The sequence below is a fragment of the Manis pentadactyla genome, chromosome 7, assembly GCF_030020395.1.
Source record: "Manis pentadactyla isolate mManPen7 chromosome 7, mManPen7.hap1, whole genome shotgun sequence".
In the NCBI taxonomy this organism is placed as follows: domain Eukaryota; kingdom Metazoa; phylum Chordata; class Mammalia; order Pholidota; family Manidae; genus Manis; species Manis pentadactyla.
This window is the reverse complement of record NC_080025.1, coordinates 54,010,064-54,025,802: the sequence shown is the minus strand read 5'-3', so window position 1 is coordinate 54,025,802 and position 15,739 is coordinate 54,010,064. Positions and strand designations below refer to the sequence as shown.

General features: G+C 40.0%; 1 protein-coding gene across 2 annotated transcripts in view; it reads right to left on the bottom strand.

The window, feature by feature from the left end:
• The window catches only part of VPS41 (VPS41 subunit of HOPS complex), a 187,448-nt gene that overhangs the window by 64,419 nt on the left and 107,290 nt on the right, over positions 1-15,739 (bottom strand). For both annotated transcript variants that reach the window (XM_036918927.2, XM_036918929.2), the window contains exons 8-9: positions 6,755-6,874; positions 5,475-5,621 (exon numbers count right to left, since the gene is read on the bottom strand). In XM_036918927.2, coding sequence (XP_036774822.1) covers positions 5,475-5,621; positions 6,755-6,874 — 267 coding nt within the window. The remainder of the gene's footprint in view (positions 1-5,474; positions 5,622-6,754; positions 6,875-15,739) is intronic.

The following is a 15,739-nucleotide window of genomic DNA, read 5'->3' as shown; positions in this document are numbered from 1 at the left end:
GGAGTCTTAATCAAGGCCAAAGAAAGAAACTATAATGGAGTTTTAACACATTTTCAACAACTCATTCACTGCAGCCCCACTTAAGGACTACTTCTCTCATCTCCAAATAAAGCTGTGGCAGAAGTACTCGACCAGAGACGCCCCAGGGCTATCTGGGCAACAACCGCCTTAGGTCTTGTGCTTCTGATTACATATGAGTAATTTTTTTCACTGTTGCTAAATAATACTTTGTAAAAGTGGCACCTGTTCTTCTCAAGGATATTACAAATCAATGTATTATGTAACTTAAACTAGGGGCTGGCAATCTACAGCCTCGCCCCAGCCTGTTTTTTAATGGCCTGTAAGCTACAAATAATTTTTACGTTTTTAAAGGCTTAGGAAATGAAGACAGATAAAAAAAAGAAAAATATTCAGCAGAAACAGTATGTAGCCTGTAAAGTTGAAAATATTTACTTCAGCCTTTTACAGAAAATGTTTGCCAACCTATTTTAAATTATAAGTATATAGTTTGCATTGTGTGTGTGTGTGTGTGTACATACCTATCACACATACAACACAATATGCATGTGTGTTAATATTTGTATTGTGATAAGACTATTGATAGTTTCTGGGGTTTTCTTTTGCTATAGTTTCTGAAATGAATATATTCTATCCAGAATAAGACTCAACAACAATTTACACAAGTTCAGCCATTGAGGTACGACTGAAATGTTACATACTGATTGTACACAACTTTCACCAGGAATCAGGTTTTTCTTTTTCTTTAGAAGTATTTGTTGTGTTCTTTTATAGCTGCTACACTAAGTACAGCTACAACGCAGAAAATTCTAAAATACAGAACAACCCAAAGGGTAAAAACAGCATTATCCATTGTCCCAGCTAAGGTGAACACCACTAACGTTATTTTTTTGGAAGCTACTTCCAGTAGCCTAACAACTTACTGCTAATAATGAAGTATGTATTTAAGTATTCCTTGACAACACATTTCTTTAATGTCTTTATACTATTGCATTACATGAATGTACTATAATTTAGTTAACCTATCCCCTTTTAGACTTTTAGTTTTTGCTTCTATTTCTCTTTAATGCAGGCAACAGTGCAATCAGCATACTTGGATATAAAGCTTTTGGACTTCTGTTTCCTCAGAATAAATTTCTAGAAGTAGACCTGACAGATCAATGGATATGTACACTTCTACAAAGTTTGGTTCTATTTAACGGTCACGTCCAAACTGCTGTCCAGCAACAACACGACAGACAGTACAGCTTTCTCAGACACAGGACTTGAACTCATGGCTGTGGAGGGATAAGCATCTACTTAGAAGAGACTGGCTATTTTCTCTTTCTGCTATTTGTCTCCAGTCTGTCTCAGACAATTTCCTTTCCACTTCTCCAATTTCCTTCTCCTTTTGTCAGACTTTTGATATTATCTGTTACCAATTTTAGTGTCCAGACTTAATAGGAAAACTACTAAATTGTCTCCTAGGCATGCTCCACAAATGGTCTGAAGTATAACAGAAAGTATGAATATATGTACGTGTGTGTGTGTGTAAAATATTAACTAGCATTTTTGAGCAACTAACCAGTCATGAGTTAAGGGCTTTGCAAAACAGATACAGCTCTTTCCTTAGGAAGACTATGGTGCAGTGGGGGAGACACGCAATTAAATGAGGCACTTTACTCGAGTGATAGGACAGCACAGGCAGTACACAAGTACAGAGCAGGGGCATATGCGGGCAGGAAAAGAGGACTTCCTGGAAGAAGTAAACTCAGGCCAAGGCTGGACTGAGTCTCTCTGGCCAGGCCACAGCCTCTGGAGCCAAGGACCCCTGGCACTACTGGCAGCTGGGCCCTGGTGCTACTCTGCCCTCCTAGGTCCTGTGGTCTGAGCTCTCGCCCCAGCACTTGTCTCATCATACAGATGGACAGCAGCAGGTGCAGTTGGGTGAAGAGCTATCCTATGCTCACCTCCCACCTAAGAGCAGATCGATGATTTCAAGAGCCTTTATATCGGCAGGCAGGTTCTTGCCCATGAACACTAATTTGCTTCATCCAACTGTGTCCTACACTCCTCCACTTAAGAGTCTACCAGGCATCTCAAGCAGACACTCAACAAAAACAACTCCTGACTTCCCCACTCTCAACATGTTCCATCGGCATCTGTTCTTCCCTGTTGCAGTGAAAGGCAGCTTTGTCTTCCAGCTCCTCAGTTTTAAAAAGTTGCCATTGGCTTTTTTGTTTTTCTTAAATCCCACATCCAGCCATCAACAAATACTGCAAGGTCTACCCTCAAAATACAGCCAGAATCCAGTCACTCCACCAGCCCCACTAGGCTGACTGCCACTTTCCACTGAGGCTGCTGCAGGAGCCTCCCAGCCAGTCTCCCTCTTTGCTGCCCCTTTGCTGGTTAGCCCCACACAGCAACCATGGTGATCCTTGTAAAATCCAAGTCAGATCATTTAACTAATTCGGTGGCTCAAAACCCTCTGATGGCTTCCCATTACACTCAAAAGCCAAAGATTTCACAAAGGCCTGTGAGCCCTACCTCACAACACATCCACACCCCCTCCTCTCCCCTGCCTCCTCTCCTCCCTCTATCTCTGTTTGTCTGGGTCTTGCACCCTCTCTCATTATCCTCTATGCCTCCCCTCCATACCTGCTCCATCAACTAGGGCAACAATGTTCCTTTATGTTCCACAAAGACACCACTCACACTCCTGCCTGGAGGACTTTGCCCTGGCTGCTCCCTCTGCTGGCACCCCCTCCCATGGCTGCACGGCTGGCTCCCTCTGGATCTCTGCACAGCCCCCCAACCCCTTTCCCCATTTGCCTATTCACTCCCTTGGCAGTTTCCACCACCAACATAGTGTATTTACTTGCTTGTCCATCTTCCCTCACTAGAATGTAAATTTTCTCAGGGAAGGAATCCATTCGTGTGCTTATGTATGTATCTGCTGCACTAGGATACTGCCTGGCACGTTGCAGGAAGCTGGTAAGTAAATGTGGGGCAAAAGCATGGAGGATGCATGGCCAGAGCTAGCCACACACTCGGCCACTCTGCTGTAGCTCTTCCTGCCCAAGGCTGCTCTCCCTCCGACAGGAAAGACTGTGTCCTATTGTCTTGCCAATGGTTTTCTGCCCCTGGCAAGTTCACTAGGGATTCAATGTGACCAAAGAAATGACAGTAGAATATTCTTGGGGTGAAAGGGTTATACCCAACTTTATCTCCAGGTGGCAGGTCAGTCACTAGAATCCCATCCACTCAGAGCGACTGCCTGCAGCAAGATGGTCTCTGCCTCTGAGACTCTCTACCCAGGCAGCTGTCTCAGTCTCTGTCCTCAGTGCTGCCACCACTCTGGCCTCTGCTCTGCTCTCCTGCAGCCAAGCCACCATGTCGCACAGAGCACTGGGCAGGGCTCTTTATTTAGAGTCAATAATGACGTATTGCCCACAGGTGTGCAGTGAGCTAGCCAACCAGGGCCAGGTGAGAATCCTGGCCACAGGAACCTTCATTTTATCCACATCTACCTTCTCTCCCCTCAACAGAACAGAGAAGACATGCTCAACATATTAATAACTGAGTCAGAGGAAGAGGAACCTCCAATAAAATGAAATATTTGACATGAAAAATTACACATGAGTTGGATCGTAGTGTGAGCACAGTGCAAGTGTGTTAGTTCCCGGGGCTGCTGTAAACAGATTACCACAATGTGTAAACCACAACTAGTGGTTTAAGACAATAGAAATTTATTCTTTCACAGTTCTGTAGGCTAGAAGTCTGAGATTAGTTTCGCTGGGCCAATATCAAGGCGTCAGCAGGAAGCCCTAGCGAAGGGCTGCTCCTCGCCTCCTGCAGCCTCTGTGGCTGCCAGCACTCCTTGGCCACATCAGTCCTCACACTGCGTTTGGGGCCTACCCAGACAATGCAGGATAATCTCCCCATCTCAAGATCCTTAATAAATTACATCTTTTGCCATTTAAAGAAACATTTACACGTTGCTTTTTATCTGTGAATTAGGGAATTAGGACTTGTTATCTTTGGGGACCATTACTCAGCCTGATAAAGCATATCTATCTGACAGCAACCAGTGAACTCACTGTCCCTACAGCCTAATTTTCCTTGTCTTTCACCAAAAGAAAAGAATATCACAACTTTAAAACAAAGAATAAAGCCACCTGATTCATTTAAGGAATTAAAAAGGTATCAAGAACATGTTTACCAGATGAATAACCACAAACATAGAATAGCGAGACCAGAGAATCACTTTTTTATCTGAGACTACTGGATACAACTTCCTTCCGGTTGTCCTAAATGTGAATCAAATGAGGATCATTTAACTCATGAAAACAATCCCCCCATGTTCAATTAAGAAAGAAAGAAAAGAGAATGGGAATCCTATGAGCATGAGGGCAAGGAGGACCTTACCTCAAGTTAATGATGCTTATTTTAGTAATAAGAAACAAGAGTAAATTTTAAATAGCCTTGTCTCCTTTGTGCTTTTCTAGAAGTTCATGGCATAGTAATGACAGCTGATATTTATTAAGCACTTACAAATGTCAGATTATACGTGAAGTTCTTTATATGCATTACATCATTTAATCCTCCCCCAAGCATATGATGTAAGATAATTAGCACCCCCATTTTGCAGATGAGAAGATTAAGGCTTAGAGAGGGTCACACAGGAAATCAGTGGAGAAGCTGGAATTAATCTCAGAACTATTTGACTCTAAAGCCGGAGCTTTTCCACAAGACTATTGCTGGGAGACTTTCTCATGCCTTTTTTTACCTCAGCTGATACCTCAGTTTATTTTGTTCAGATCGACCTATCTATTTTTAAAGGGAAGCAAAACACTTTTGACTCTGAAGTATCTAATTCAAGATGAGCACTGGTACCCGTGAAACAAATGTGAATGAGCTGTGGGCTCTCTGTTGTTAAATAGCTAAATTTCATTTACCCAGGCACATGAAGGGCAAATAATCACATTCCATAAAATAGTCCCAAATCTTACTGACAATGAGGCTTGGCCTCTGCTATGTCAAACTATTACCAAGCAAGCTGAATGGCTTAGCTTTAACCTCCTTTTCCCACTATCAACTCTAACGCAGCAGCCAAGGGTCAAAGCTAAGGGAACTGGGACTAATGATAAAAGGAGAATCTGCCAAACCTCCCTGACCAACCACATGTTCTATCAATAGCCGAGGGCGACTGGGCTGTGGGAAGTTTAGAGCCAATGAAAAGGGGTGGCATCTGAACCTACAAGAGTTCACGATTCGTTTCACGTGGCATGCAAAAGGCAGACCATCTCCAAGCTTATGCATACAACAGGATTTGAACATTAAATGATTACCACATAACAATAATATTCACGTGAAAGTATTTTCGTTCTAAGAAGACATTCAAGAACCTATTCCTCTGGACCATCCTCAGTGGACCTATAACAACATGAACTTATTATAAACACAAACAAAATCACCTTGACAGAAGTCCCCCAGCCAATAATCAGTGTCACGCTGTCCTTCCAGCAGAGGCTGCAGGGATACATGTCTGGGCGAAGACTTATATCATCCCGGGGCACATTGGTGATTCTCTGCCTTGAGGTAATGTCAAAAATCTTCACACCCTGGAAAATAAAAGAACACTGAGCAATTTCTACTTGGGAGAAAGAAAGTAAAGGAAGATTTATTAACGGCCCCTGCTCTATACCGCCTATCAGTAGCACTGCAAAATACTGACAGTGTTTACTGAGCACTGCTGGGAGCCATGCAAAGGGAAATGGTCCTACTCCACACAAACCCTATGGAACCCCAAACAAAAGAAAACCTCTATATCCTTCTTTCTGGACAAAGGAGACTGTATGAGTGGATGGCATCAGGGACTCAAATATGCCACGAGTGTGAAATGTACAGATACCTACAACTACATTTCTCAGATGATAGATGAATGACATTTCTAAAGGTATTGTTCCACTACAGAAATGGAGCTTGTTTTCTAGAAACTCTGAATTGGGAAACCACTATGTATAAAGAAAACTACACTTAACATTGTCAAGTACTCATATAGAAACATCAAGCAAGCAGCTTATTAAAAATAAACCAAGGGGCCACAGGCTTGTTGACCTTTACTGTGACCAAGGAGAAGTAAACAAAGTCCTGAACAGCAAGGAAGATTCTGGAAGACTTCCACCATTTAAAACCGAATAGTTCTAGTTGACTAAACTATACCTTGAAATTCCAAAAAGACATGTCAGGTGTCAAAATTTTCTACCGGACCTATGTTGTGCTGAGTCCACTTCATGTTAAGTGCAGCACCAAAAGCTAAGATCTGCCTTTAAAAGGCAGGCCTGCTCTTGCCTGTAATTATACTGGGAGCACAGAAAAAAATCAGCAATATCCTGCACTTGTTTCATATCAACTGCTACTTGCCCATGGCTAATAGGCAAATGGTATTTTCAAGACCACATCCCCAATGCAGCCCTTCAATTATTAAGATGTCTTTTCATTTTTTAGCTATTCTCCATGCCTCAGGTTTGTTTCTTACTCTAAAATGGAGTCCAGAATATGTTGAGAATTACTCTATTAAGAAAGCCAAAAGCAATCTAATTTCTTTAACCTGCTGGTATGATACCAATCGCCATTTGTATCCTTTAGAAAAGGCCATTGCAGCAAGTGGCACCCTTCTCTTTGTTTCAGCCCCTCATGTCAGCCTCTCTTCTGGCTCTGAAGGAGCACAAGGAAGATGCAGACATGATTTTACCATGTTGTTGGCCCAGGCAATCAGGTGGCCTCTCCACTTCACACTCCTTATGTTCCCTTCCCCTTCGTGCAGAATGCAAGACTTCCATCGGCTCATCCAAGACCGTTCAAACAGCAGCAACTGGAGACAAATATAACAATCGAATTTTAGGAATCAAGAAACATATATTAGACTTCTTATGATATGTCTGTTGGCTGACCAAGCAACAAAAATTATTCTGTTTTCTTATGTTAACTTACAGTAGTATGTGATTTGCAGTTTGGAAAGAATTTCCACTGTCTTAGCAGTAAGGACACTGTTGGAAATGTATTTGAAAAGTCAGGCCACAAGATGGCACCAAAACACCAAAATTCATGGAGATTAAGTCATATTAGTCAGTCTAAAGACTTGTATTACAGGAAAGTTCTTCAAATGATTGTCTAGGAATTTATTTTGTAAACTGAGAAATCAAAACATCATAATTTTTTTGCCCCCTGAAAATAAGATATTAATCATAGATTAAACCGCAATATTAGAAGCAGTCTTTCATTTAATCCAAGACAAATAATTTAACAATGATGTTTGAGTAATAATTCATGTCATAAAGAGAAATTTGCTTTAGGATTAAACATTGTCAAAAGTTCACAGTAACTAGGGTCTTTGTTTTAAAGGGAAGAATCTACAATAAAAAAAATCTGCTGGATAAATTTTATTAACAAACATAACTGGTGAAAACCTCAAAGATGGGTGAAGATGAGGTCCTAGTAACTTATGTATTATTAAGGATACAATATTTTTTCTTAATATATTCTAATTTAAATCCTTTAAGAAAGACATTTTTACAATATAACAATATATAATTTATATAAGATAGAACTTCAGATCTGTAAATCTGAAATACTATCATTGGAGTCAATTTCAGTTTACCTTAGTATATTTTATGTCCCATCCCACGATTGAAGGTTGTTGGGGGAAAAACAGGTAATAGGAGAAAAAGAGGAAATTCACATTTTACTTATATTTTTTAGATATCTTTCTCAATAGGTAGGCTTCAATAGTCAGAAGGGACACAAAAAAGAAAGAAAAACCTTAAAGTTAATAGGAGGGTCCATCTTTACAAATAAGCAGAATATGGTCAGTTTAAAATGTCATATATGTTTGGAGTTCTCTATGATCCATGCAAAAGAAAGGTGACCTCACACAGGCCACAGTGAAACTGGAGGCAGGAATTTTACTGGACATATAAAGTCCTGTCTTCCCACTATACAGACAGAGGATGCCCTCTATACTCTCGAAGAGCTTCTAGCCCATCTCAGCCTCACCCCAACAGGTTCGAGGTAGGAAATCACCAGCACCACGCCTCCCCGCTCCTAGTTAGGTCTGTCGCCTGTGCTTCTGCCTCTCCCTCAGCTATCATGCAGAGAGAGGACAGAGCCGAGGAGGTCACCCAATGTGTTCAGTATTTTGTGACAGCATAGGTTTAAAATGTGGGAAAGAAGGAGAAAGCCCGAGAATAGAGCTCCTGCTACACACGCCACTACAGATAGGTGACTAAAGACACTTATGTTAAATATAAGGAATTGAAGATCTAAGTGCCTTTGATCTTTTCAATTCCTTGAAAACATCTGTGGTCTGGACCAGGCAGAGGGAACTGTGTGGGCTCGGCCCAAGGAGAGCTCCGTTGCCACTTGACAGAAGGAATGATTGGCTATATGGCCAGTAGCAAAGTGTGGTGGAGCACAGCATCAATTCCTCTCTCTCACCTACAAGTTCCACCTAGAAATGACCAATGCGCAGTATTAAAAGGGAACAACCGGTACCTGTGTTGGAAAAAAAATAACTATGCCCCCAATTTTAAGTTAAAAATTCTATGAACTAGGATAGAAATAAGACCACAGTGAAGGACATGATTCAACTCATCACAAGAAAAAGCCTGCCTGGGAAGCAGTAGGTCGGGTAGACAGCAGCATGTCCCCTTGCTCAGTGTCGTGGGGGCTGGAGCAAGGGGCATCACTGGGAAAATCTCCTGCAGGGACACACAGGCCTTGGTCATCACCAGTGGCCTAACTCCTGAGTAGCCACTCCTGCAGCCACTTGGTGACACAGCTTGGAAGGAAAAAGCAGGCACGCTGGGAACAGGAGGGCGCCTGTAGGACAGTGGTCCCAGTCAGGGGAGGTGGGCAGTGGCAGTGACAGACCTCACACTGCCTCCGTAAAGAGAGAAAGCAGGCTTTTAAAAAAAACGCAGCACTTCCCTGCTGCACCATTGATTACATTCCTTGGTAGTCATTTTCCCAACAGACAGTTGTGATCTAATTCAGGCAAAAAATGGAAACAAAACTTCCTTCTCCCACCACTGTCCAGAATAAAAGATCTGGACAAGTTCTCCCAAAATCTGTGATAAATTCACAGCAACTTCAACTGTGAATACCAAATACAGACTTTTCCTGGGTAAATATGAACTAACAAGAAAATATACTAGCAATATGGAAAAATTCAGTATTTGAAATAGGACTTATCTAGGGAATAAGAGAAATCCTGACTCCATGTGAATGAGACATACCATAAAACAGAGAAGAACTTTAAAAATAATTCTTTTTCTCAGGTGACAACAAAATGAAGCAAGAAATTAATAACAAAGGGTAAGAAAAACAAACCAAAAATATTGAAATAAAAAAATAAATATTCTATCTTGCATAAAATAGGAAATCAAACTGCAACCAAAGCACTCTGAAAATGAGAACACAAATACTACAAACCTAAATGTTATGGAAGGCAATCCAAGTCATAAACAAGGGGAGTCCACAGCTCTAAAAGTTAATGGTGAATAAAAACAGATGTGCATGTGCTTGCTACATGGCAAGAAAACACCTTGATACAAAAGGAGACCCAAATAGAAGGAAAAATACATTATGTTCCTGGCTAATAGACTCAAAATTCTCACTGAAGAGCTTCTTACTAAGTTAACCTCTATCTTTAATGCAAGCCCAAAGAAAATCTCAAAAGAATTATTTCTAGAACTTTCAAAATGCTATACATTCATTTGCAAATATGTGAGGATAATTTTTTTTTTAATTAAACAATTTGGGGTAGGTGGGTATGGATTTGACCTGTCAGACAATAAAATGTTTCTTAAAATTAACACTCAAAACAGTTCAGCATGGGTCCTAGAATTGACAGGTGAAGGAAAAAGAAAAGAAAGAACTGACAAAGATGAATCAAAATGATAAGGTCAGATGCTGGGAGGTGTGGCATGTGTATGTGTGTGTGTACAGGCGAGCGCTTGCAGAACAAGGGCCCGCAAACTACTGAGCAGTAGTTTTGATCCTCCCCTTTTCTGGAGGATCCTTTGGCCTTGTGGACTCAAAGCTTTAAGAAATGACCCCAGTAAGTCTACCCCTAGAAATTTATGCTAAGAGGTGGTTGTACAAATGGGTACAGAGGTAAGTAAAGTTATTTATAACAGCCAAAAATGGACTAACAATTTGGAACGACTGAATAAAATATGGTAGAGTTAGACAACTACAGAGGATGTATCATTTTAAAAGGATTTTATGTATGTACGTTTGTTTATTAACACAGAAAGATGTTCCATGTAAAGATGACACATTAAATAAAAAAGCAGACTGCAAAACAGTATTAAATATGACAGCCTTTAAATAAAATATGAATGTGTATCCATATATAAAAATCAGAAAGATATATTACAAAGTAATAATAATTAATTCTAGAAATTGGTGATATTGTATCACTTCTATTTTATCATTATTCTGTGGAACATATTAAGTTATTTTTATGTTAATACATATGGGGATGAAAATTCATTCTCTTATTTTTACAATCATGATAGTTTAGGGGAACAGTTAAGACAAAACAATCAAATCAGTATCAAAAATTCAGTGGAACTTAGAATATTTGAGGCACACTAAATATGTATTAAAGTTAATTCACATAAACCGTACCTACTTTTTAAATAAAATATTAACTTCAGAAAATTGTAAATAAAGTCTTCTTGCAATTCCAATCAAAACCCAAACTCACTCCAACTGATCCTTTTTCCTGCGTGCTTTTGGCTATAGGAAGCTCAGGCTGGCTAGACCCCGGGCCTCCCTTTGTCTCCTGATCCAGCTCCAAGGAAAACTTCCAGCAGAGGGCAGGAAGAAAAGGCAGGCGAGAATTCTGAGTTCAGTCTGTCTCACGGCTGAGTGGGAGTTTCCAGAGTTCGATTACAAAAAACCCTGCGTCCCCTGCTCTGACATGGGAGCAAAGAAGGAGCGAAGCTTCTTCCTTATTGGTATTTCTATAGTAGAGATGGCACATGACACCTGGTGCAACTGAAGGGGGGTCCAAAACAAATTAGGGGGAAGGGCTAACATGCTAACTTCTGTAAATGAGACACACTTTAACTAATCTGTGTTATAGTTTTTGGTATGATTCATGTTCGTTTCTGGTTTTTCCAAATAATAGTAGTTTCAATCACTTTACCTAAATAGATTAGGGAAAATCATCATTTAGGAGAAATCCTTTGTTAAATTAAATACTTTTCCCTAATTTCTTGGTTTTGTATATGTTTTAGGGTCATGCTGGCAATATTACGAGATAATGAGCACCATGTTCTACCTCGTCCATTGAGATTTATGTATTTATTTCTCATCTCCCCAAAAGTCTGCAAATGTATTAGTGAAAGTAACCACATCTGCTACTTTGCTAGACACACAAGGCACAATAAATCTTAGATACCGAGTAGGCTTTCCTAGCTCTGCTAGTCTTATTATTTCCTTTGTTGTCCATACACAGGAGGAGCTAGGCAATTTTCCCAAATCCTCCAGTTACTCAAGTCACCTTTAGTTAAGAATGGGCCTAAACTATTTTGGATACATTGGAATTTCCCTTAATCTCAAAGATAAAAACCCTGTGACTGATTCATACAATGAATACATCCTCACTTCCAGAAAGGGATCATTTATACTGACCTATATCCTTCTCCTGAAATGTTGATCTGTCCCTCTGCTCAGTGCCACAGGATGTAATTTGTGCACAACTTGTGAAACATTTGAAAAGCCCTTTTAAGGTGAGTCTTCCCCTGGGCAGTTTAGGTAATTGCAGCCCTTCAACTCAGGAAAGCCAGTGGCCCCAACAGTGATTATCTGAAATGTGTGTGTGCGCCTGCAGGAGGCGCTCTGGGTCACCACGGTTCCCACTTTCATCTTGCACCTGGCCTCTTCTCTCTTCTGTTACCTGCCTGGCCCCCTGAAGCATTTATTTCTGTGCTCCCTCTCCACTCTACTTTATACTTTACTCATGAGTTCTATCTTAAAATCTATACATACTGTGAAATTTTAAATAATTATGGACTTGTTCCCATTACTGTCTGTTGAAACTCTCCAAATACACTATACTGTGCAGCAGGATTTGATTTATAAAATTCTGTAGGACATAGAGTTTCATACAGGAGGGACCAAATGATCCACTTTCCATTTACTTTTTTAATCCTAATCTATGGGAATTTCAAGCAGAAACACATTGTCTAGCAGGAATGCCAAGGAAAGTCCTGCTTCAGTGATTTAAGAAAAGATAAGCAGTTTTTCTTACAAACATTCTACACTAATTTAACTACCACAAAACTATCTCTCTGTGTTTCACTGACATTTAATAAAATCCATTTCTTTCCTCTAGTCATAAAACTGCCTAGAATCCTACTGAGCACGAGTGTTCTACAAAGCATTTTAGAGGTGACTGAACTATCCTTAAAAGCAGCTGGTTAATTTATTTGGTTCATCTTCCACATCCTATAATATTGAATTGTCATTATCACAATACTGAGAACAATTTAAGCTCAATGGGAGCTAAGTACATAGAGAGAAAAACCTGTTTCTAAGAGGTCTATTTTTTGTTGGAGAAAGTATTTTAGGGCTTTATTTCCCATAAATCCACATTCTGGCAGTCAGCACTCTCGGTACTTATATTTCAATAGGAGCCCTCACATCCTCAGCAATATACTTTATTCTCCAATGTTTTGTGCTGATAAATCTACCTAGTACTTTCCTACACTTCAGAGCGGTAAGGATGTACATCCCAGAGTCTCCCACACACGTGGTGTGATTCCTATCGGGCTGTAATAAAGCCACTGATTCTGGTAGCATAAAACCCGTTATTACCCATCATCCCTTCTTCCCTGATGGAAGAAAGGGATGGGAGTATGACTGGCCCCTTTTTAATCATCTTGTGATCTTGCAAGTATATAGTTCACTTGACTCCTTCAGGCTTCCAGAACAGCAGCAGCACTGCTTGCTTTGAGGCAGACAGAGCAGGAACGCCAGGGCTAGTGAAGTCCACGGGCAAGTCCCAGACGGCTGGGACACTCCTAAAGGAAGGACCAGAGGACTGGAGAAAATCAGAGCCCACCAAAGATTAAGTGCCCCCTCAGAGAAGATGCCGGAGCTCAGATAATAAAATAGAGAAATAACACCAGCAAGTTAGAACATGACAAATAAGACTGTCCCAGTAAAAACAAAGGGTATAATGACGGGGAAGACTTAGCACAGAAGGACTTAAAAATCCAAGATCGGAAAAGATTAGAAATGAAATTCAAAAAAGCAAGTGAGAAAAAAATTAGTGAAGCCCAGAGCAGATCTGGAATGGAGGCTGGCTGCAAACTGCAGAGAGGAGTCTTGAATGCTGACGGAGGCAGGAGTGACTAAAGAACCCAGGGGGGCGGAGAAGGCCTCCGTCTTGCTTTCTGCTTAGGCTCAGGACCAAAGTTTCACACACATGGCTTTCCCAAACACCACTAAGAGAGAACATAAAACATGTAGGAAGCAAAGGGGATTTCCCAAATATATTTTTGCTTTTCTGCTCATGTTATAATTCTTCAGTGTCTTTTCCCTGACGGCAATTTAACATGTTTAAAAGCAGTTAAACAGAGGCCAAATATGGCTACCCGAGGAAGTCTCTGTGCCCAGATGGATTTCCAGAGCCCACTTTGTAGGCCACTTGCTTCCAAGCAGTTATTTGAGTAAACGCAACTTCAAGGCACCCCAGGTTTTAGACTGGCCCCTGACGATAACTGATCCTGGAAAAACTTAGGAAGACAGAAGAATGCTTTGAAATTAAAGAACACTCTGTCAACATAAGGTAACAGTCACTTTAGTGACCAAGAAATCCAAGCTACAGGTTCAATGTGAACAAAATAAGCTAAATACTAGCCACTTAGGAGCAATTTCTTTTATATTAAAAACTAGTGACGACAGACAGATATTAGATCTATGTATCTACCTGCCTACCTATATGGGTTTAGCAATCAACTATAGCCAGTATGTGAGGTAGGCACCTATTTAAACTAGCAAACTGCTGTTTCTGTGCCTGCAAACTCACAAATACAAATGTGATTTCAGAAGTGATTTGGGAATTTTAAAATAACTTTGCTGCTAGAAAAAAAAATCTTCCATTATGGATCCTGCAGACTTAACAGAGCTGGGTTGTTCATGCCAAACATCTTCAGTTTGTTTTTCAGTTTACAACTGTCTGAGGAGACATTTCCCAGGGCTGGGTTCAAGGCTGGACCTTTAAGAGCAGAGCAAACACAAAAGCCATTCACTGGGTGATTAAACATAAGTTAATGTTCTGTGCAATGAACAAAATATCTCTAATTGTAATTACACATAATCTCAATCACAGGCAATGAGAGGAAGATCTTTGCAAAGTGAAGAAATGAAAACAAAAAAACAAAAAAACCGCTAAGTCTTGAAACATAGAAAAAGTCACCTGAATACAGGCGTATGTATTTGATTAAGGACTTCACTCAATTCAAAGTAGAGCAAAAGGGGAAAAAAACCATAGTCAGGACACTGCCTGGAGAAGGAACCAAGGTGAATGAACCTGCCTTCACCTGGGCACATGGGCTTGTCCTCACAGCTTCCACGGAGTGGCAGGACTGATGGTTTGGGGCAGACCCACATTTACGCAGGAGCATATATTTGTCCTCTTTATACACACTTCAGTGACTACTCTAAAGTCTCATTATGACTCCTGTATAATGCCTCCTTGGGAACAAGAATAATTATTCCAGGTTTAGCCAAAATTGGAGAAAACGCTATAGGCTATTCACTAAGCAGCAATAAATTGTGCTCAAACTGACAATAAATATCAAATGTACAGTCTTCATTGTCCTGGCTTCTACAATAAAATTAAAAGCTGCCTTAAGCACAGAATATAATCAGACAAATAACAAATGAAGATATTTACGTGGCTGGTAAATAAAAATGTTTAGATCACGATAATTCAACAAAGTTATAAAACCAAACAACAGAATATCCTTTTTTGTCTATCAGATTGGCAGAGAGAATGTGGTGAAACAGGTACTCACACACTGCTGGTATTTTCTTGAATACAACTCTGCTTGGCAGTATGTATCATCAAAAGCCTAAAAAATAATCATCATCTTTGACTCAGTAATTCCAATTCTAGGGATCAGTGCTGGAAAAACACTGAGAAGCACAGACAAAAAATTCATGCCCAAGGATTCATAGCTTCATTACAGCATGATTTATGATAACCAAATACTGAATACAACCTAATGGGCTAATAATATGGCAATGGGTAAGGAAATTGAATAGGCCCAAAGGATAGAATATTACATAACCATTAAAGAATATCTGAGCCAAGATTAGACTTCAAATATGTAGGGAATTTTCACATCATTTACAATGTTAAGAGAGAAAGAGATCCAAAATAGTTGGGATTACTTTATACATTCTTTTATTATTGCTTTTTATTATTATAAAAGTAATACATGTTTTCTTAAAAAACAAAACAAAATAACAGAAAATAAAAGACAATGAACGTCAGGAAAAACACTCACTCCTGCCCAGACATTGTTAGTAATATGTCAATATTATTAATATTGCTAATAACTGGTGTATCGTCTTCCATGGATATTGCTACATACATATATTTCTACCAAAAAAAAAATGAAATCAGACTATACGTGTACTTTTGTACAGTGCC